The 23,812-nt window shown below is 39.9% G+C and overlaps 1 protein-coding gene across 10 annotated transcripts in view; it reads right to left on the bottom strand.

Moving 5' to 3' along the window:
• R3HDM2 (R3H domain containing 2) overlaps positions 1 to 23,812 on the bottom strand; it is a 189,469-nt gene that overhangs the window by 54,751 nt on the left and 110,906 nt on the right. For 6 of the 10 annotated variants that reach the window (XM_058167085.1, XM_058167083.1, XM_058167082.1 and 3 more), the window contains 9 exons: positions 23,594 to 23,680; positions 22,009 to 22,135; positions 18,346 to 18,424; positions 16,184 to 16,243; positions 12,065 to 12,205; positions 9,692 to 9,800; positions 8,186 to 8,281; positions 6,754 to 6,785; positions 6,604 to 6,657 (listed from right to left, as the gene is read on the bottom strand). In XM_058167085.1, the coding sequence (XP_058023068.1) occupies positions 6,604 to 6,657; positions 6,754 to 6,785; positions 8,186 to 8,281; positions 9,692 to 9,800; positions 12,065 to 12,205; positions 16,184 to 16,243; positions 18,346 to 18,424; positions 22,009 to 22,135; positions 23,594 to 23,680 (785 nt within the window). The remainder of the gene's footprint in view (positions 1 to 6,603; positions 6,658 to 6,753; positions 6,786 to 8,185; positions 8,282 to 9,691; positions 9,801 to 12,064; positions 12,206 to 16,183; positions 16,244 to 18,345; positions 18,425 to 22,008; positions 22,136 to 23,593; positions 23,681 to 23,812) is intronic. The other 4 variants (XM_058167086.1, XM_058167090.1, XM_058167088.1 and 1 more) reach the window with 1 other exon arrangement.

Here is a 23,812-nt window from a genome sequence, read left to right as displayed (position 1 = left end):
ATAACAGTGAGGACAGCAGAAATGCTTAAGTCTCCCAGAATACAGTTCAACAACGATTCCCCAAGAAAACCAATTCAGAAGTAAGGGGGGAAGGACAATCAAAGTATTTAATATTGAAAGTCATTTAGGAAAACTTTAATTGGCTGAAAAGACATTCATAAGTTTTGTACTGCTTGCCCAGACTATATTAGAATTCACAAGCTTGAAACTGAAATATACATAGCCAACACCATGTTGTATCTCAAGGCTTTACACAGGTCTTTCAGGTTCAGACCTCATATTTACAATCCCTGGGAATAGAAGCTAACTGTTTTTAAATACCAAATGCTGATAAATACACTCTATTAACAAACTACTAATACTGGCATACAGTCCTTCAGACAACAGGCATGGTTTAGATAAGAGTGCATTGAGAACAGGAAAAAAAGACTCAGTACCCAATGATGGAAAAAGAGGAAAGAAGGGGAAAGGAAAGATTTATTGATCCAGTAGGTATTTTTTTATTTATTTATTTTTCACATTTATATACCGCCCTATCTCCCTAGGGACTCAGGGCGGTTCACAGGCAAATAAAAAGGTACATATAAATACAGAATAAAATATCAATTAAAAAACTTATTTCACATAGCCAAATAATTAAAAAGAACAATATATATAATAAAACCCATTAAAACCAATATAAATTTAAAATCTAGTCCAGTCCTGCGCAGATGAATACATGTGTTTTAAGCTCGCGGCGGAAGGTTCGGAGGTCCGGAAGTTGACGAAGTCCTGGGGGGAGTTCGTTCCAGAGGGTGGGAGCCCCCACAGAGAAGGCCCTTCCCCTGGGTGTCGCCAAACGGCACTGCCTGGCTGATGGCACCCTGAGGAATCCCTCTGTGAGAGCGCACGGGTCGGTGAGAGGTATTCGGTAGCAGCAGGCGGTCCCGTAAGTAGCCCGGCCCTATGCCATGGAGCGCTTTAAAGATAGTTACCAAAACCTTGAAGCGCACCCGGAAGGCCACAGGTAGCCAGTGCAGTCTGCGCAGGAGAGGTGTCACATGGGAGCCATGAGGGGCTCCCTCTATCACCCGCGCAGCCGCATTCTGAACTAACTGAAGCCTCCGGGTGCCCTTCAAGGGGAGCCCCATGTAGAGAGCATTGCAGTAATCCAGACGAGACGTCACGAGGGCGTAAGTGACCGTGCATAGGGCATCCCGGTCTAGAATGTATAAAGGTATAAAATGTGTATCTTTTTTGCAGAGATGTTTTTTAGGTGTAACTTTCTTAAATCGCTGGTTTTCAGCTTGCTCCTATAACATTTTGTTTTGAATTGTTAGTTTAAAAAGATTTGATTTTGTTGCATCTGAAAGAGCTCTTAAAGGATGTTCATTTAAACTACACTGAGTTTGTAGACAAAGAGCTGCATATTTACAATCTTCCTACCTTCATTTTCTCTAGGTGGATACCTTATTATTTTATTGAAGGGGATCAATTACAGGAGGAATTCCTCCAGCTTCTTTGTACCAACAACCTACTGAACTCCATGTGTTCAAACAAGTTTCCCATTAAGACTTGTAGCTGGAATATTAAATGATAGCCCAGACACCTAACTATTGCAAGGTGTTTAAGCTTCAAACTTGGACAAGGGACTTCAGCCAGATGCAGAGATAACAGGAGGCTGCCTTTCAGTCCAAAAGAAACCCTCCCCTTTCACACACACACCCCAAAAAACAAACAAACCCCATACTTGCCAAGTTGAAAACAGTCAGCAATTCAGAGTTTTGGTATTTTGCTTTCTCAATTCCCCCATCACATGTCAAGGCTGGACATATTGGAACAGGTGGTTTTGGTTTGTCAATATTAAAATGAGTACGTCAGACTTTGAAAAAAACTATTTCAACCATCTGAAAGGATTGGGTGATAAAATGGACCCTAAACTTATTGTGGCAAACTGAAAAGTCAATCTATCATTACAGATATTGGCAAAAGTGACTATTCTGCTAATCTCTGTGGAATACAGAATGTACAGATTTCTAAGCCTGTACTGCAGAGTATTGGGGAGTTTTCAAACCAGGGAAGTAAACATAGAACCTAAAGACTATCACAGTGAAAAAAGTTGGGGGCTGGAGTGGGAGGGAGATAGCCATAGTCACTGTCAGTGGCTTACCAAAAAATGTTGTGTCAGTTAAGTATTTTAATGTCTCCATTATCATCAGAACAGAACAGGAGAACTGTATCTATGGAAGAGATTAAACAACATACTCTTGTAACCTGAATGTCAGGTTACTGAAACTGGCTATATTTTGAGATATGTAGACAAACTTCAGGCCTACTTTACAATAAGCCAGGGGGTTATTTAATGTAAACAGCATGGGAAGGAAAGTTGAAGAGTAGTGTTGATCAGTAGTGTTCATGGCTTGTCCAGAAAAACCTTCAACATCAAGAGACCTCACTTGAATATACCTCACTTGATTAGCAACCTATTATCACTGCTTACTAGCCAATTCTAGCTCATATCACTTCTTTATATAGGAACAGATCAGGGGTGGGCTGCCGGAGGTTCGCAGGGGTTCGGGAGAACCTCTAGCTAAGATTCTGTGCAGTTTGGAGAACTCCCAAATCCCACACCTGGCTGGTCCCGCCCACCCCACCTCTCAGGAGTCCCCATGTGACCCATTTTGGATGCAGGCAAGTGCAGGGTATGCACAGAGGCTCAGGGAGGGTGAAAAAGAGGCCTACTGGAAGTTCGGGAACTGTTTCCAGACTCCAGAGAGCCTCTGGAGCTTGGGGAGGCTGTTTTCGCCCTCCCGGAGGCTCAAAGAAAGCCTCTGGAGTCTGGGGAGGGCAAAAATGTCCCTCCCTGCCATGGTGCAGGAGGCCAACGGCCACATCCACCATAGCCATTCCCACCCAACAACCAGGCAGAGAACCCCTTGCTAAAATTTTTGAAGCCCACCCCTGGAACAGATACAAGCTTTGGAGATCAATGGCCTCCATGCTGAGTGTCCCTCAACAACTTGAAATTCTTAATTGCATCTTATCAACTGAAAGGAAGTTGCCATGACTACAGATGAATTTCTTATCTATAGGTTGTTTTGTTCTGGTTAGGTTTCAACAAATTATACCAAAGATCTAATAACCAATCCTAAGAATGTTCTGTAAAGCACACATGAGGCAACCTCATAAGGCAACTGAGTTTTGTGGCTGATATTAAAGTTAATGGAACCAAAGACAGATTCAGATGCAAGACCCAGTGCCCAAGAACAAATTCCTCTATGAATCCCACAGAACTGAGCAGCAGCAACACAAGAATAATAACTCTAATTCAACTCTGATAGGTACAGTTTGGTCTTTAATGCTCACAATTTGCTACTTGGGCCTTGAGCAAATATTAAACTTTATAATCACAAAGCAAAAGCACCTATATCATGCCATGCAGACTGCTCTTATTAAAGTATACCAAAGCAGTCCACACAATTTAACTGCTTGTTTTCCCAAGATAGCAAAAGCAACATCAATAGATGAGTTACATGCTAAAGGTAACCATGGAAAAAGAGTAACACAAAAGAAGAATGAAGAATTCCTTGATCCTGCTCCTATTTACACATTTACTTCAAGAAAGTAGAAAATTACTGCATAAACTTTGGCATCACAATTTAGGATTTGCAAGGTTCTTTTCTTTTATATTCTTAATAAGAAACTTCAGAAAAAGTAATTAGGATTTGGTCCAATGTTATCTTGGACATTGCAAATTCATCCAATGAATATCAGTTTTTAGACTTGACGTTTTCCAAAGGTTTATGTTCTATTCAAGCTTAGAAATCTTGGAGATACTATGCTTTTAAGAAATTACAAGCAAGGTCTTGTCTTTTCTTTTTTTCCCCAACGTCAGAAGTTTCAAGTCAAACCGATTTAAAACTTTGAAATATTTGGTAAATCTCTTTGATACGGTACAAAGAACTCCAAATACTACAGACATTATAATTGATTTTTTCCTCCCAAAGTCCTTCAACTTTCAATTACAAATCTCAGTATTTTTCCCGTTTGATTTTCATCAATTCATTTACGTCCTAATATTTCAACATCTATGAACATCAGATTTTCCCCCCAATAGCAGTACTGTCTGGTGTGTTTTTCAGGTATCTTTTCTTCTGTATTTTAAAACCCAAGATTCTGACCTCCTCATTTTCTTTTTCATGTGTGTGGTCCCAGTAGCCTTTTTTTAACAGTAAAGCCAAGTTTTCTACATACATTTCAAAGTATAATTTTTCTAGCAATTTCATGGCATTGGTTAATACACTCTGGGCAATTTTATTGCAGCAGCTAATGAGATGATCTACATGTATATCTTTGATCTTACGTAGTTGGCACTTGCTGTAATTTAAAATATGTCCGATTTTGGCTTTGATGATTCGTAGCCTGTTGTGCTGCCATGATGGTTTTTATGTACTTTTTCTTTTAAAGAATTCCAGCTTTTAGCTGCAGCCAAGTCAAATATTGATGTGATTTCCCCTTCAACGTATATATTGACTAAGAAGAAATTTAGATTTTTCTGGCATTAAATTAGTGCTTTGTTTTTAGTGCTTCGTTTTTGTAATCTTTTTATGAATATTTTTTTGTTGTTGCTGATCCTTAGGGTTTTTTTGTGCTGCTGCTGCTGCTATCCTCAACCTGCACTTGAATTATTTTAATGAAGTGGCTGAAGGGAGCAACCTGAGACTGAATCTTAGCAAAATAGAAGTTGTTATTGACATATTCAGCCAGGTGAATGGTACTCATACAGTGAACTTTTTACCGAAAAGGTAACATGTTTGTATATGTGTATGTATTCTAAGTGGTTTTGCTTTCATAGTTTGGATGGTGCTCCTTCATCCAGCACTATCAGTAGAGCTCAACTGACCTTTGCCTCTTTGCTTTCGCTAGTAAGCAGACGCTAAACTTCAAAGGCTCTAAAATTATAATCATACATATTTACCCAAGATACCTTGCAAAGGTTCTGCTGTCCTGAGCACCAGATGATCCCAAGACAGAAGGCCTTCTCATAATGGCATCCTGACAAATATAAAGCCCTGAAACCATCCTTGAGGACTTGAGGTGTCACGAGAAGACACCTGGGTTTCTTAAAGAAGTTGCAGCAATCCTGATCGCTGAGCTTTTAAAGCCTCTGCAGATTTTGCTAGTTTAGTTTCAACATTTCTAAATGTATAGCTGCGGGTCTAATTTGATTATTTACTTTCTACATTTCTCCAATGTAAGTTGCTACAAAGCTTTGGGTTCCTGGACAGCATGTAGATGCTGAGATCTGGATCCCTCCCTTGCTATGACACAGGAGTGGTCTGTGAGTGTATAGATAGACTTCAAGAATCCGTCCCCCCAGCCTTCCCTTCCCTTATTTGAAGAAAGGAGTTGATGCCTGCTTTTATAATGCATTCCTGGATTCAAGAAAAAAAACCCCATCAATGTTGACTGTTATTGTTGCTGTTGTCCTTTTAAAAGCATAGTTAAGCTACAGTGAGATGCGGACTTAACTTTCTCCCTCTTCATTGCAAAGGTCCTTTTCAAAGAATTGTTCAGCTCAACTACCCTGCTGGCACACAATGACTACTCCATCCCTTTGAAGAGAAAGATCACAGATAGGATAGAGCCTATAGTTCAAAGCTTAATCCTAGGCATCTTCTCCATATTGGGCTGAGAAAGACTCCGGTCTGAACCATCAATGAATGAATTCCTCTGAGACACAGCCAGTAGTATTGAGGTGTATGAATCAATGATCTGGGTTGGTATAAAGCAGCTTCCTATGCTGAGCCAGATGAAATTTATTTTGAAAGAACAAAAGACGGCTTAAAATTTAACCCTGTGCTTTTACGGACACCCACTTCATCACATAAAACCAGCTGAATTACAAGATACAGAATTACATCTTCTAGAATAGGACTGTCAAACTCGATTTCATTAAGGGCTGCATCAGGGTTGTGTTTGACCCGGGGGGGGAGGGGGGGAATGGCCAGGGGGCATGGCCACCTTGATGTCACTCATATTGGCGCACCTGTGGTGGCCCGAGTGAAATGGGCTCCTGATCTCCATTTTCGGCTGGGACGGTCTCCTGCAATTCTCTGCCAGCGAGGGCCCTCACAAGCTCCGCTTTCGCTGGCAGGGGCACCACGGGCCAGTCCTTCACTGCTTCCAGGGCAGCCCCATGGCCCAGATCTAAGTATCCCACAGGCCAGATCCAGCTCATGGCTCTTAAGTTTGAAACCCCTATTCTAGAAGCATTCCCAGAAGATAGTGGGAGCAGCTGCACGAAAACTGGAGTGTTTCTGGGTTTGTCCATCCATTTCCCCATCCTAATTCTTTTTTAGGGCTTCAACCTGAAGCTAGCTTACTTGGAAGTCAGCTGCATGGGAAGCAAGAGAATTTACTTCCTAAGTAAATGCTCTGAACCCCCAGCTACTCAGGATGAAATGTCTCTAATCACCCTTTCTGTCTCATTGTGGGAGAAGAAAAAAACAGAAAGTGATGTTGCAAAAGAGATGACAACTGGAAGGACTCGACAAGCAGCCATGCATGGGTGCGAATTTTGCTCTGCAAGACAAATGTATGCAAGAAATCACACAGAGGTACCTAAAGATCTGTCGCCTTTTGTGAGAGCTAGAAGAAAAGCCTTCTTTGGCGAGTCTGTTGGTTAACATCAAAGAAAAGCATTGTTATGGAGTTTCAGGATCCTCAAGAAAGACTGAAGATTAGACGGAAGCATGCACAAGCTTTACTAACCTGCTTTCATTCAGGAATCCATTTTGGCCCGACTAATCATCAAGCGGAGCCGCACAATTTGAAAAAGAAATGGAAAGAAATCTTATTAGACATTAGAAAAGATTACGGCAGGCTGAAATCAAGATGTATCTAACCAGGGGCTCCAAAAAGCCCCGTTAAAACTTTCTCACGACTACAACTATCAGGCAGAAAATCTATAATGGTAATAAAAAAAATCATGCTCATTTGACCTTACGCAAGCTCCAGATTTGTAATTTATATTAACCTTCGTAGTTGTCAATTTGCAATAGATCATTTAGTGACCGTTCGTAGTTATAACAACACTGAAAAAGGTAACTCATGACTGTCTCATACTTATGACCATCACGTGATCAAAAAATCGGTCACTTGGCAAGTGATTCATATTTATGATGCTTGCAGTGTCCAAGAGTCATATGATCACTTTTTGTGAACTTTTGACAAGGAAAATCAATGGGGTAGCCAAATTCACTTAACCTAGTTACTAACTTAGCACCTGCAGAGATTCACTTAGCAGCTGTGACAAGAAAGATTGTAAAATGGGGCAAAACCCACTTAACTGTCTCGCTTAACAATAGAAATGTTGGGATCAATTGTGGTCGTACGTTGAGGATTAACTGTACAACTATGAAGAAATTTGGTGGCAGTCCTCTAACAGTGTTTATAAACCTATTTAAATTTTCAATGTTTCTGCAAAAATATGACCTATGATGAGGTGATGTTCTCCACCTAAGTCTTAAAACAAGATAAAGAGAACATGTTTTTTTTTTTAAAAATGAGGCAAAATTATACTTGTACATTTACTTATTGAGGAAAATGGTCTAAAGCTACTTACAGTATTTGTATTTTTGTGTATGGCAAAAGTATATGAACCTTTGCTTTTAGTAGCTGCTATTCCCCCACCTAGGCAGCAATAACCTCAAGAAAACCTTTCTAGGAATTGTTGGTCACTCCTGCACATCAGCTTACAAAACAGCTTCAACTTTGGACTGTGGGTGGGCTTCCTCACAGGAACTGCTCACTTCAGGTCGTTCCACAATATTTCTATAGGATTAAGGTCAGGCTATTATTGGGAGTACACTGTTCTAACTTCTGATGGCTAATGGCTTGCTTTTTGGTATCAAGAGAGCAGCTTTCTTGTCTTGTTAAGTTTGCTAAGAGTTTGCTATCTTAGGCCTCAAGGTTGGATTAGATAAAATTCAGCAGCTTAACTTGGTCAACCTTCTGTTTCTGTGTCTTAAAATCTCGTTGTAAAGAACCTTCACAGTTGTACTGTATTTGCAATTTCTGGTGATTCCTGTTTGCGCCCCAGCAAAGATATAATGATTCAATGTTTGATTAAACACAAATCAACTTATGGATACATAGAATATTGAGTATCTTCTGGGTCCCATCAAAATTTATCCATGCTTACCTCCCGTGCAAATATGCGTTCCCTAACCCTCTGATATTCCTCTTCTCGTTCTTCTATGGATTTACTCCTTCGTCCATCTTGCAGTGGGATCCTAATCTAATGACAAATAGAACTTTGTTCAGTTACAGCCTTACTCTGCGCCAAACCCAGCAGAAAATCTTATGCATACAATCAGCAATTACTTTATGAATTCTTTAAGACCACAACACACTGTCTAGATTTTCCTGGGTAAATTAGTCTGCTTAGAAAATATTCCTAGGTTTTGGTGAGCAATTTTTTAAAAAAGCCCTTCATCACAATATTTGTGACAAAAAACTAAGAATTATTTTGTTTTCAATCATCATAGTTCGCATGTATAAATCAAGCCCATGCAGTCCACAAAACAGGCAGTCTAGCAGGGACAACCTGACCTCACCTTCAACATTATAACACACTATCTAAATCTAAGCATCCTGTTAAAACTGCAAGCTATCCTTTTTTGTTAGAAGGAATACCAATTTAACATGTTCCCTTCTTCATTCTCTAGTTCATCAGAATCAAAATAATCTCACAGAAAAAAGATGGTCTTAACTCTCAGGTTCAACAGTTGAAGCTAGACTTTACTGTTCTTTAATTTAATGAAAATATAAGACCATATAAAGAGTCCCACAGGATCAAGTCCACTGCTCATCTATTCCTGCATTCTTTGTCACCAGTGGCCAATTAGATGCATTCTGGAAGCTCACAGACATAGACTATATGGATTTTTCACTGTTACTTCCTTGATATCGTTTACTTCAGCTGATTATTTGCAAATGATATTTAAGGGATATTGCTTGTGATTTCAGAAGTAGTAAAGAGTGGTCACTGACAGAGTAACATGCCAAGTATTTGTCCAGTTCCTTTAAACTGATGAGCTATAATTCATCTCCATTGCCCCAAATTTCCATTAATGACTATGTGGTATAAAGGGCCGCTTTTCTTCTTTTTGTCCTGAGTCTCTCCACATTTAACTAAAATGACTGGTTCCGATTTCTAACACAATGAGGAAAAAGAATGGATTGCACATAGGTACAAACAAACTTTAGATTTTGTAATTAATACTTTGAATTTGCTAATTTTGCAATCCATTCCAGTTCTTGGAACTCCCCATAAACCCTTTCAAAAAAATATGATACTAGGGCTCTCCTGTCTGAAAACTAAATCAGCAAACGTTTCTTCACCGTCCTTCCTGGAATTTCTTAAAGTCCCAGTCAATATATCCAAATCTGTATCATGTTACTAGGAATTACAAGTTGTTGTCCCATCGCTGCACCAGATTAGAAAGAAGGCTGCTTTCCATACAAATATGATCCTGACTGAATGATATAAAATACCTTGTAGGAACTTGACCAAGTAAATAAATATTGCAAAGAAGCAGTGTCAGTTAAAAAAAAAAAGCTCAAATGATGAAAGTCAATAAAAGTGATCGCTGTGCTTCATAATTATGGAACACAATCAGGTGAAGTTATATATGGCCTCTCTTACCTGATTATCATCTCGATCAATGCTGGTATCATCTCGCTTGAGGATAAACCTCTGTGGAAAATCACTGTTCTTCTCATCTTTTATGTGTTCAGAGAACCTCTGCTCAGGGCTGCGGAGAAGACCCAAACCAATTTTTTAGCAGATGAGATGGTGAAGCAGTCAGGATGCAAAAGAAGTAAAAGATTTATTCACATGCCCTATACATCAATGCACCTATGAGGAGATACTAGGTTCACAACTGGCATATGCCAGATTTCTGCCAAACTGTCCTCTCCATTCCCCAAGAGGCTTCCCTTTAGACCAGGGGTCCCCAACCCCCGGTCAGTGAACTGGCATTGATCCGCAGCATGCCAGAAACTAGTCTGTGCAAACAAGCGAAGCCCCATCCACGGGATGTAGACAGCACACAAAACCACAACCCCTCTGGTCCATAGAACCGGGCCGTGCTGCCCAAAAGATTGGGGGCCATTGCTTTACACCAGGGGTCTCCAACCTTGGCAACTTTAAGACTTGTGGACTTCAACTCCCAGAATCCCTCAGCCAGCAAAGCTGGCTGAGGAATTCTGGGAGTTGAAGTCCACAAGTCTTAAAGTTGCCAAGGTTGGAGACCCCTGCTTTACACCACTTTTGGTCTATCCTTAATACTGATATACCTATATACTATAAAGATCAGCTCAAAATTTATCTAGGAAAAGCTTTATACTTGCAGAAGCATTGTATCCAGATTTACCAAGCTTTTGCCCAATAAGAAGATTGGGGGCGGGGGGGCGGGGTTGTTTCAGAAACATTTCTCTCAGTGAAGCCAGAGAAAATTTCCTAAATCATGTTTAGCAAAGATGTGCGCTTTCTGGTAAAAATAATGCTAGTGGGACAGACTATTCTTTTCTTTCCAGCTGCGTGCACATGAACTAGATCCTGTAACCTAAAATTTCACAGCAGATGCATTTTTGTTGCTTTGGGAGTGGTTTTGCAAAGCAACCTACCCAGCAAAGCAACATAGAATCTTCTTTATTGCTTTAAATGAGGAATTTCAATTTGAAAACCTGTACAGGCTTTGGAATCATTCAAAAATCACCTGAGCCAGATCTGTTTGAATATATCAGGATAAAAACTGAATTATTTAAAAAATAATAAAAGAGAATATATATCAGTAAAAATGGAGAAATTAGAACTTGAGGGCGAAAGAAGATGAGGCTTACATAAATAAGCACAGAAATATCAAGATATGATTAAAAATATGGAAAAAGAACATTTTTGCAGAAATTGTAACTAAGTAAAATGTACTTGGATATGTTAAGTTGTATAAAATATGATATGGCCAATACTCTGTTCATAAAATATGTGGGTATGTGTGAGGGTAAAAAAAAAATCAATAAAAATTGATCCAAAAAATAAATAAATCACCTGAGCCTGTGTCTAGAGAAAAACCTATTCACCTTCCACTATTCTTGTATTTGGCTTTGGTACTCCTCTTCCTCCCCCTCCCCCTCCCCCTCAGGATACTTAAAACTTTAAGGCTGACAAGACAGTAAAAACGGTATCTTTTTGAAGGAATTCCAAACTGTGGCCTGTAAATGCTGAGATTTAAAAAAAAAAACACCCTCATGCCAGCAGGCACTTCACATGGCCATGTTAAAATGGTACCTAACGTTAATTAGGACCACTCTAGAAAACTCCAGCACACGCTGTAGAAAACAGAGAGGAAAAATCATCTCCTGTTTCCTGCTTAAGAAGAAGGAAGAAAGCCATAGCATTTTAGGTGCTTTTCTTCCTTCAATGGAAAAAAAAATTAGAAGACTAGGGAAAGCTTTGTGACCAGGAAAGGAGTGACATGTCTTGTTGGACATGTGGGCTGTGTCTGATACAAGTTTCCAATCAACTGGAGAGGGCGCCATGCTGCCTATCAAAATTTTAGGATAGCAATAGCACTTAAGACTTATATACTGCTTCATAGTGCTTTTACTCTAAGCGGTTTACAGAGTCAGTATATTGCCCCCAACAATCTGGGTCCTCATTTTATCGACCTCGGAAGGATGGAAAGCTAACTACTGTGCCACCACAGATAAGGGCAGTCACTAAGAGGCTGTCATTAAGAGCTTTGATTGACATATTCCATTCCTGTCATTAATCAATTAGGCAAAGCCATGGGAAGGAAAGACATAAATAATCTCAAGGTTGCTGCAAGCAGCCTGCACAAGAAGCAATAAAATATGATGGCCCTGATGATATATATCTTATAACTTCACAATTCTGGACTTAGCTAGCTAGAAAGAGCTCTGGCTATTCTGAAAAGCAATAGAAATGTTAAAAGACTAAGAATGTAATTTATTTCCCAGTTACCCCCTTCCTAGCTGAAATGCATTCTTGCCTTACATTCTTGTGTTGCCGGTCTTGTTGATAATGACAGCTTTCCCCGTTTGGTCTACGTTGTGGTCCATGCCAAAATAGGCAGCCACCCGATGTAGAAGCATTCTGTGGTATGAGGTCATCTGAGGAAACTTCTTGAACTGATTGCTGACCACAGCAAGGGCAAAGAGTAAGACAATTAAAAAAAAAGCTATGAAACATTAAGTTGCTCCAATTAAAAATGTCATCTCAGAATTACTTATACTGAAGCAAAGGTGCAGTGAAGCAACCCTGACTTTAAAAAGCTGGCAAACTATGTTCAGAACGAAAAATGCAAACTCCCAATTGCCCTGTATTTATATGAAACGCCTTAGGCCTATGAAATGAAACAAAATGTTAGCTGGAGAAGAGAGATGCTGACTGTGAGCAGTAACAATTTCTACAGGACGTTTTCAATGGACATAAATACGTTCTAAAATATAGAAAGTGCATCTTGAGAGCGCATTCTGATGTGGTATAAAGGAAAAGGGCATTTAGGGAAAAGAATAACCCATGGACATTCGTTTTTGACCTTTTCAGTATCTCTTGAAAAATCTAAATCAAAACTAAACATGTATTTGTCAACAGAGCTTCATTTTCTATGGCAGCTGAAAACCCAGCAACCAGAAAAACCCAGAAGTGTGGAAGTTCACTGTGACAAAGAACAAGAATCAGTACAGATAGTCCTCAACTTACGACCACAATTGAGCCCAAAATTTTTGTTGCTAAGTGAGAAATTTGTTAAGTGTGTTTTGCCCCATTTTACAACTTTTCTCGCCATAGTTGTTAAGTGAATCTGATTTTCCCATTGTCTTAGCTTGTTAGAAGATTGCCAAAAGATGATCACATGACTCGGTTGCCAAGCATCCAAATGTAAATCACATGATCATGGGGATGTTGCAATGGTCATAAGTGCGAAAAATGGTCATGTCACTTTTTTCAGTGCCATTGTAACTTTGAATGGTCACTATGCAAACTGTTGTAAGTCGAGGACTATCTGTAATTAACTTTTACTATTTAAAATACTATTTTATTATTTTCTTGGTATACTTAAACTGGGAAGGTAGCATTAATTGTCTCCATTTTTTACTCAAAAACAAAACAGTAAACTCATATATATTAGAACCAAGGCAATCCTTAACTCTTGACCAAAGTGGAGCCTGGAATTTCAGATGTAAGTCGAGGCCTTGTGACAGGCTTGATTTTATGATCATTTTTACAACAGACACAAAGCGAGTCACTGTGGTTTTTAAATGAATCATGTGGTTGTTAAGCAAATCCACTCTTCCGAATGGTGGAATTTTTTTTTTTGCCAGAAGCCAGCAAAAAATGTCAGAAATTAGTAAAAGTAAAAAAAAAAAAGAAGTTGCATTTTGTAGTTGTGTGACTGTGGGGTCATTGGAACCAGTTATCAATGCAAATGTTGTCAAATGCTTGAAATGCAATCAGGTGATTGTGGGGGAGGAAGGCAGTCATAACTTCAAGAATAGGCTGTAATTTTTTTAAAAGTCCATCGTAACTTCAATCAGTCATTAAGTAGCCAGTTGTAATTCAAGGACGACCTGTAGCATCCCATCGATTGATGCCTACCCTCCTAAATTTACAGTCTTCCATAACCTGGCTCTCTCTGTTGGGACTGCAAAGCCCAGTATTTTCTTCTTTTGATCATTCTTGAATTGTAATTATAACACATCTGCAGGGTGCCAAATGGGGGCAGAACAAATAAATATTTATTTCCATATGAGTAATGCTCAACTAGATCTTCCTGAAAACCGAACATGTGGGCAACCTTGGTCACTGGCTCCATGACAGTTGGTGGGATGAGTTATCAGAGACACACCCTGATTCAGCAAATTTAACAAGCTAAAAGGTCAAGTTAAATGACTGTAGAAAGCATCCATTCATTTAATACCAATGCAGGCAATTAAAATCATCACTAGCAACTCGGTAATTGCCTTACTGATACAGTATTGAAATGTTATTAAAAATCATTGACAATCCAGAAAAATATTCTCTACTAGTGGTTCATTCAGTACACTTGGGAGTAATGTGGACTCTTCTAAGATGGGGACTGAAGCGTTTTATGCAATGAATGGCTTGCACAACCAATCCATTTCAAGTCATGTGTACTGGCTCTAGGAATAATGACTTAAATATCGATATATAACAATGTTATATGTTGTTATATCCAGGAGGGCTCCTGGATTGGGGCTGAAAGGCGAAAGAGAAGCAGAACGCTCCCTCCCATATTGGGTAACCAGGTTGCTTTGATAGGAAAAAAACCCACTTAATATATATTTATATAAATGCTATATAATGTTATAAGTGATGCGGTGGCTCAGTGGCTAAGAGATGAGCTTGTCGATCGAAAGGTCGGCAGTTCAGCAGTTCAAATCCCTAGTGCTGCGTAACAGGGTGAGCTCCCATTATTTGTCCCAGCTTCTGCCAACCTAGCAATTTGAAAACACATAAAAAAACGCAAGTAGAAAAATAGGGACCACCTTTGTGGTAAGGTAACAGTGTTCCGTGCACGTTTGCCATTTAGTCATGCTGGCCACATGGTCATGGAGACATCTTTGGAAAGCGCTGGCTCTTTGGCTTTGAAACGGAGATGAGCACCGTCCCCTAGCGTCGGGAACAACTAGCACATATGTGCGAGGGGAACCTTTAGCTTTTTATAACGATGTTAATATTATAGGCACATATACCTAAGTAGTAAGCTGCCCAATGTCATTTGGCATCAGCTGACCTATAAATACCGAGGGACATAAACCTTCTAGAACATGAACCGTACCATAGCTCTTGGTTGAATCTTGGTATTTTCTGCCACAAACAAACAGCTGTCAGAGTAGGATAGTTGAGTGTATGAGTTATTTCATTTTACGATCAGAATAATTCTGGAATTAGATTGGGCCAATTACAAGGACGTAGTAACAGTAACCCCTAATAATCAAAGCTGAAAATCTATAACTCTCCAGTCAGACCTGTTCATATTACAATACTTTTAGCCACCTGAATTAGTAATTTTCAGCTAATCCTAAAAAGTTGGCTGGGCATTACATGATTACATTACATATATGATATATAGGCAGGCACATGCGCGCACACACACACTCTGATTATAGGCCACAGAGGCTTAGAGACATGTTTATTATAGACTCTAAGATAGCTTTATTGTAAAGGGTTGGAAAGTTCCTTGACAAATAAATGAATAGCTGCACAGTCAATATAAGATGTTTCTAGCACGGGAGAAGATAATGATAAGCCGACTTTGTTTTTATATCAACTTTTTATTATGCTGAATTCAGAGAAAACTCTACGAGCTGCAATTTATGCAGAGATGTTCACAGATGTAGCAATACTGATGGCTGTGTGAAAAAAATGCTGCCCATAAAAAGGAGATGGCTTTTGACTGCATGGTTGTACTGCCCTCTTGACTTGGTGGACAGCCCAAGGGAGGCCCTGAATTTTTGCGCAGCAGCAACCTCAGCTTGTGCATTCAATTATGACGGGAAGGGCCCAAGCTGAAATTCCCGTTTAACTCTAATGCCTTCTGAATGATCGAGAAAAATTCCAAAGATAAAACCGAAATGGGAGAGCAGAATCTTGACAGCTATCCTAAACTGCTTGGAGAAAGAGAACATGAAATAACATGTACCAAAATAGCTTTGTGGGGTTTTGCTTGGGTTGGTGTTTTTTTTTTGTTTTGTTTTTTTGTTTTTGCTGCTGGTTCAATTAGGAACCAGAGAATGGTATACAGTAGCTGAGAATAAGGTCTACAACATTCAGAGACATTATTCCGAATCCAGACGCAGAGTGTAAAGGGTTATTTGTAAAAATAACTAAAGGCAGCATACAAACAAACAAAAAATTGGAGGAAATGGAGACTCCATAGCTGCTCTATAACCAGTCCTGAACAAACAAACAAACAAACAAAAACCTGAAATGGATCCTACATGCAAATGTACTAACGCTTAACCTGTTGGGGAAAAGAGGAGAAGGAAACAGAGCACTTGCACTTTCTACAAATGGAATATTTCCATCTCAAGACAAGAAAGCTTGTGGTCTCCAGTTACCCTTACTCATAAATCAACCCGCCTTACTTACTTGTTATCATTAATAAATTCCAGGATCTCCTGTTCTAATTTTAGCAGCATCATCCTATCCCTGTTAAAAGAAAATCAAGGGAGAAATAAAGCGAAACATTCAGTGCAGAGAAAGAAAAGTCTCTTGGCAAAATGTGTAGATTTATGTCCTCTTTTTCTAATATTAAGCTAAAAGCTCAAGGTGATTCAACAACAAAGGCACTGTTACCTGTTCTGTACTGACATATGCAAAACAGATGTAGCAAGTTAAAAGCAGTGTTATTTTTTTTTAGTTCAGGCAAAATTCATTTCTGCATAGAGACAAGAAGCATTACAACCCATAGGCTCTCATACAATTTCTATTATTAAAGAGAGACATTATTATCAAAATATAGCTAACTTGTTTTGATAATTCAGTTTTGATACTGTTTATTAACGAAACAGAAGCAGAGTAGAGGAACTATTTAAAGGAAGATTTTTAGAATTATCACTATTCTTTGTAACTGTGTAACTCACACCCATTTCCCCCTTTCTGTTCTTGCATCTATAGTATATATACTATAGTACAGTGATGGCTAACCTTTTTGCCATCGCGTGCCAGGAGTGGGGGGGGCAGGGTGGTGGTCACGCATGTGCCCACACCAATAATTCTATGTGCCCCACTCCCGCGCATGCGACTCTCCCTCCCTCCGCTTCTGGCACACGATGGTCTAGTAGGCCCGTTTTTCTCTCTCACCTGGCTCCAGAGCCTCTCTATGAGTCTTCAGAGGGTGAAAACTGCCTTTCCCACCCACAGGCCCTCCAATGGCCAGAAACGGCCAGTTTATCAACTTCCGGTTGGACAGGAAGTGACTTTTTTGCTGTCCCCAGCCTCTAGGGACTCCTAGAGAGGCTCTGGAGGCTGGGGACAGCAAAAGAGTCACTTCCTGTCCAACCGGAAGTTGGTAAATGGGTTCTTTCTGGCCTCCAGAGGGCCTGGAAGTGGGTGGGAAAGGCAGTTTTTGCCCTCCCAAAACTCCTAGAGAGGCTCTGGAGCCAGGTGAGAGAGAAAAACGGGCCTTCCCCACCACCACCACCCAGGCCCTCTGGAGGCAGGAAACAGCCTGTTTCCCTACTTCTGGTGGACCCAGAAGGCCCGAAAATCAGCTGGGCGGCATGCGTATGCGTGTTGGAGCTGAGCTCGCGTGCCCACTGATATGGGTAGGCATGCCACCTGTGGAACGCGCGCCATAGGTTCGCCATCAAGGCTATAGAATATACACTATACTATATACAGGGGGTGTCAAACTCAATTTCATTGAGGGCCCCTGAGGGTTGTGTTTGATCTCAGGGGGCTGAGTGGGTGTGGCTGGGGTGGCCCTGGCCAGGGTAGGTGTAGTCAGATTGACATCCTGCAGCCCTCTGCCAGCAAAAATGGAGCCCGGGAGGGTCGGCAAAGGCACCGCAGGCCAGTCCTTCACTATTTCCAAGATGGCCCGCAGACCAAATCTAAGCACCCCAAGGGCCGGAATCAGCCTGAAGGCCTTGGTTTGACACCCTGCTATATACTATACTATGTAGCATAGTATATAATATACAAATGTAGCATAGGAGGATAGAAATGCATCTATTTTAACAGAAGTTTGTGCCACTAGATTGCCAAATGCCAAATGCTGTCCTGTTATATTGGATTACATGACTAGGCAGACGATGGAGAAAGTTCTCACAAATATTCTGACCTCCATTAGTGGTAAATTGGTAATAGTAAAAAAGATACTAATGAAGTTGTAGACCAATCAGCAGTGGTCTATGAACTATTATTATGATTCTTTGGAGCACTGTTACCCAGAACCTGGGCGTTAGCCAAAGCCAAATCAAAGTCCAGATCTTACTGTTGCCGTGTCAAGCTCAAGACTTTCCAGGGCAAGGTAAGCATAGAAGTGCTTAGGAGTAGCAAGACTAAGTAAACTGAGAGGACACTCTAAATTATATGTAATTCATGTTCATGATACTTACATCATTCCATGATTTCAGGAGGGCATGGAAGGCTGCTTAGTTGCTCCATCCTACCCTTAGCAGACACATACCAACATAAACATGTTTGATTTTTGGCAGCTAACACTACCCTTGATTATATATGTGCCTCTCATTTTTAATTCTGCATGCAGTTGCAGGATCCACAACAAGACCACTTCTGGAACCTACCTTGGATTTTTCTTCAGTGTATTTACTAAAAATTCATGCAAATCTATTCCAGTGGAGTCTGTATATTCTTGGCTGGAATCTATAACAGAAAATAGAAACAGACTCAAGAAATGACCTACTTATAGAAGGGTGGGGGAGGGAAAAAAAGAAGGGAGGGAGGGAGGATGAATTTAATGCAGGTGATGGAATGGACACAATTTCAGTATAGTCTTTTCCATCCATTGGGATATTCAAATGTTGCACTACAATTCCCTTTGTGCCAAAATACTGCTCAGAGTAAGGGTGAACCATGGCAGTAATAGTCCAGCTCAAGTAAAGTCATAGCTGGAAAGACTATGAGGCATTTTCTGATAGATACTGCATGCACTTCAATGCACACTCCAAACTTCTCCCTTTAAATTCAACTTTAAACCTTTAGGGTAAATTGGAGGATGAAATTAATTTTAACTATTTCAATGGGAGTACTTTCTTTACTACCTATTCCACAGCAATGGAAAGGGCTTCCACCTTGTCTAGCTTCTAAAAAGTTGAATATATAAACCCAGACTACAGGAAAACAAGAACGGATCTATTTGATCAAAGCATGTTGTGATACATCTCTGAATTCTTGTTATAACATATCAGCCTCTATCAATGTAATCAATGAATTTGAGTATTTCTTAAGATGGTGAGGGGGATCATTACTATAAAATGACATCAGAAATAGACTGCTCTTATATTTCCTAGAGTTCAAATTTATCAAACCTCAGTGCTTGATCTTCAAGCCTCATATTAACGAAGATTACACTAATCCATCAAGTTGTGTGGGACAAATCATACATTACCAGGGTTTTGTAATAAATATGTTAGGTTCTGCATTATTTACAAAGTCTTTTGATCTCAGAGGAGGAGAAAGCAAACTCAGATGCTGTCAGTAGTTTTTGGCTCCTTTTCTTGTTCTTTTTATCCCAAATTGCAGAGTTTAGAGCTGCCAGCCTAGGTGAATTGGCTGATTAAGTAGGCTCTGAGCTTTATAGGTCTATTTAACCAACCAGCAACAAATAGCATTTTTTTCCTCCAGTAGAGATACACAACATTTGTGATCATACAGGAGGAAACAGATAGCTCATCTAGGGGAAATGCCATGTGCAGTGGCGCCCTGCAGAGTTTAAATATTGGAAGCAATTATTTAGTGGGCTCAGTGGAAATGTGTATGCTTGCTATGCTATGTCTTGCTGGAACACAGCATTCTCCAGGAAAGCAAACTCTCATACACATGCCTTCACGTGATTGCCCCAGATATAACCCAGTCTTAGGCCGTCTATGTGCTGAAGACAATGTGAACACAGGAACACCCAATACTGGGTGATATATAATATAATTGTTTCATGCAATCTGAAGATAGCTTTTCCAACTTTGCAGGTTATTTCCTGTGCCACATTACAATATACAATGGCAGATTTTTCTCTTCTGATCCCCAGGATTATTAGTTATTTTAAATTTGATTTTGGGAGGGGAGGGGGCAAAGTGAAATGTACTGCTACCTAAATTTGTAAGAATAGCAATACCATTTAGACTTATATGCCGCTTTACAGTCTTCTCTAAGAGGTTTACAGAGTCAGCATATTGCCCCCAACAATCTGGGTCCCCATCGGAAGGATGGAAGGCCAAGTCAACCTTGAGCCGGTCAGGATCGAACTGCTGGGAGTGAAATGCAGAGTTCACCTGCAATGCTGCATTCTAACCACTGAGCCACCAAGACTCTTAATTAAAATACCTTCACACATCTCTGAGATAGTGAAGTCTGTGAGCAGTGTGACAATGGAAAGGAAGGAAGGAAGGAAGGAAGGAAGGAAGGAAGGAAGGAAGGAAGGAAGGAAGGAAGGAAGGAAGGAAGGAAGGAAGGAAGGAAGGACTTATTTCAAGTGGACAGATCTTTTTTCATGCTGTTTCATATTTCAAAAACACACATAATTAATTAAATAACTAGAAAGGTAATGCACAGGTACTAAGATGCCATTGTAACAGTACAGCAGTAAGAAAGAAACTCAAGTGAAGTTTAAGGTACAGGTAGTCCTCGACTTACGATCCCAATTGAGCCCAAAATTTTGATTGCTAAGCAAGGCAGTTGTTAAGTGGGTCATGCCCCATTTTACCTTTTTGCCATGGTTGTTAAGCAAAGCACTACAGTTAAGTGAACTTTGCAGTTGTTAAACGAATCTGCCTTCCCCATTGACTCTGCTTGCCAGAAGCTCCCTAGGAAGATTGCAAATGACAATTCCAGGATCTTAGGATGTTACAACCATCGTAATAATACAGTACATGCTGGCTGCCAAGCACCTGAAGTTTGATCACGTGCCTGTGAGGAAGCTGCAATGGTTATAAGTGTGAAAAGTGGTCATAAGTCACTTTTTTCAGTGCCGTTATAATTTTGAACGGGCATTAAAGGAGTGGTTGTAAGTCAAGGACTATCTGTATATGGAGGAAATTTGGGACAAAATTGTGACAGAAATTTTTTTTCATTTTTCATCCCTAGGAGAAAAGAGGGATGGAGGGATTGAACCGGGAACTCAGTATAGCTCTATCCCTTGTGTTAGAAACTTTCTCAAGTCACTATAGAAATGGCAAAAAAAACAAAAGAAGAGGTTTCTTAAACACTTACCGCTAAATGGCATCTGTATATGTACTTGTGTACATATATGTGTGTATATATACATATGTCTACATATACCCATATATGTGTACATGTATATGTATATGTGTATGTATGTGTGCATGTGTGCACACATACCCTGTTTCCTCAAAAATAAAACTTCCCCTGATAATAAGCCCAATTGGGCTTTTTGAGCACATGCGCTAAAATAAGCCTCCCCCTGAAAATAAGCCCTCCCTGAAAATATTTAAATAAAGAACTGGAAATCAGGTAAGATGGCAAGAGGAGCCCCATCTTGCTCCACATGCCCCAAAGTAATAAGAACTCCCCGAAAATAAGGCCAAGTGCTTATTTCGAGGTTCAAAAAAATATAAGACAGGGTCTTATTTTCAGGGAAAGACAGTATATAATTTGTTACACTGAGACCATAAACTTCATCATGGACATCTTCATTCCAATCTGGTCTTCTGCCTCTTTGCTGAATCTTACCATCAGGGGAAGTTTTTTTTTTGTGGGAAGAAATCCAAGTGTTCTCTCACTAGCAGTGGGGAATATCATCAAAGTGTGCACTTTCAGGCAAAATCTGAGTCTTTTTATGCACTTCCACAGTAAGATTTTGAAAAACATAATAGCATTAGTCTTAAAGTTTCAAACTATATAAGGTTGCAAATTTTTCCTTCACTCTGTTTCAACACAGAGCTAAACCAGTTGGGGAGGCTCAGACACAGAAAATGACTGGATGACTTGGGCCAGGTTCCATCACTCCAACTAATCTAACGTCACAGGAGTGTAGTTTAGGGGGGAAATTATGGCTATGTGTTCTTTGAGGAAAGATAAGATATGCAACTAACAAATAATCAACAAGTTGAATGCCATCAAATATATTACACAAGCTTCAAGGATTATTAAAACATGTTACTAATTCACTTTTAATTTTTTTAGGAAATGTCTCTTTATTAACTTATTGGCATCATCCAGGTGCCTGGAATTTTGCAAAGAACAGGTATGACTGTAACCTAAGATTGTCTTACCTCTAGACAACATTTTCTTGGGGGCCTTCTCTTTGTTTTTCTCTTTTTCTTCTTTTTCGGGACCATCTTTTGCAGATTTGTCATCTTCCTTGTCAGATGGGCAACTGATGTGCAAATGTATGATATCCTAATGACAGGACAAAAGCTGTATTTGCTGATGCTTTGCAATCAACAGAAGCTGGAAGCATCGTATGATCAACTTTTTGGATCTAGGAAGGAATTTTACTTTGGGTCAGGTTGGCCATCAATCACTGAAGATTCTGGCCTACCCTTCTCCATGTGGCTAAATTCTCATCTGTGTGTGAACTTTGAATATATATAATATATATGTGGAATCAATAATTTTTTATGCTATCAATGTTCCCTACTTATGAGGCAAACAGTAAATATGCTAAAAATACTGATTTGATTTGGACAGAAGGTTAAATTAGGCAGGTTGTTTTGTCCCTGTTTTTCCTTGCAGGAGGGGAGAAAATGTGATATTTCACACTATAAAGGTAAAAGTAAAGGCTCCCCTTGCACATACATGCTAGTCGTTGCTGACTCTAGGGGGCGGTGCTCATCTCCGTTTCAAAGCCGAAGAGCCAGCGCTGTCTGAAGACGTCTCCGTGGTCATGTGGCTGGCATGACTCAACACCAAAGGTGCACGGAACGCTGTTACCTTCCCACAAAGGTGGTCCCTATTTTTCTACTTGCATTTTTACGTGCTTTCAAAACTGCTAGGTTGGCAGAAGCTGGGACAAGCAACGGGAGCTCACCCTGTTACATGGCAAGACTAGGGATTCGAACCGCCAAGCTGCCGACCTTTCGATCGACAAGCTCAACGTCCTAGCCCCTGAGCCACCGCGTCCCTTGATTTCACACTAAGAGAACACTAAATTCTGCTTAGGGAGCCAACGAATAAATGATCAATTAGTGTGACAATGGAAGGCTTTTCCAGATCAGATAGGTTAATAACCCAGTGGATTTTGCACTGATATTTTCTAAGCATAGCTCACTTGCTTGAATAATCTACAATGCTGGGTTGATAAATCCCCTCTAGCATGTGCCACAATTCTTGATTTTGTCTTCTTATTATAGCATCCTATACCTACAGCACCCTACCTGAATTATAGTGGCTGACTATATGGATCATGGTGTGTATCGTTTTCTGCATAGATTGCTGTTCTACAGGAAGGAAAGATTCAATATGTAGATATTATTTGGAATCACTAGATAATTAAAAGTTCTTATTATATCCTGAAAGTTCTCCTTCAGCCACTCTTTGTGATACAATCGTCTGTTCTGATCGTGCTATGTAATACAGGCTTTCTTAATAAAGGGTCCAGAACATGAACTCAAACATATGGCAGTCTGTAATCAGACCATTGGAGATTACTGATATGCCAATGGTATATCAATATCACTTTTAATACATTTTAACTTGGCTATCACATTGTCACAAGATGCTATTGGTTCAGACAAGTTTTTCTCAAGATGTCTTACCTTAATCTAGGCCAAAAATAATTAATACTGAAAGGGATTCTCTACGCACACCCCTCCCACCAGCTGAAAGGGGTATTTATTTACTTGCTATTTGGCTTACTTGAGTTTCCAAAGGCCCATCCACAAAGGGACTAGAAGATTCTTCACATACAGCCAGGCTCCTTACTAATTTCAGTTTCGAATTTGACTGTAACAAACAAACACACAAATGCTTCTGAAGTTAAGATGCAGATGACTACAGCCTCCTTTTGATGTGTCATGGACCTGCCAGTCACCTACTAGTAATTAAGGTAGCATTGCTTTCATTATATATATATAT

This window comes from Ahaetulla prasina, chromosome 2, assembly GCF_028640845.1.
Source record: "Ahaetulla prasina isolate Xishuangbanna chromosome 2, ASM2864084v1, whole genome shotgun sequence".
Taxonomy (NCBI): Eukaryota; Metazoa; Chordata; class Lepidosauria; order Squamata; family Colubridae; genus Ahaetulla; species Ahaetulla prasina.
This window is presented reverse-complemented; position numbering and strand designations above follow the sequence as displayed.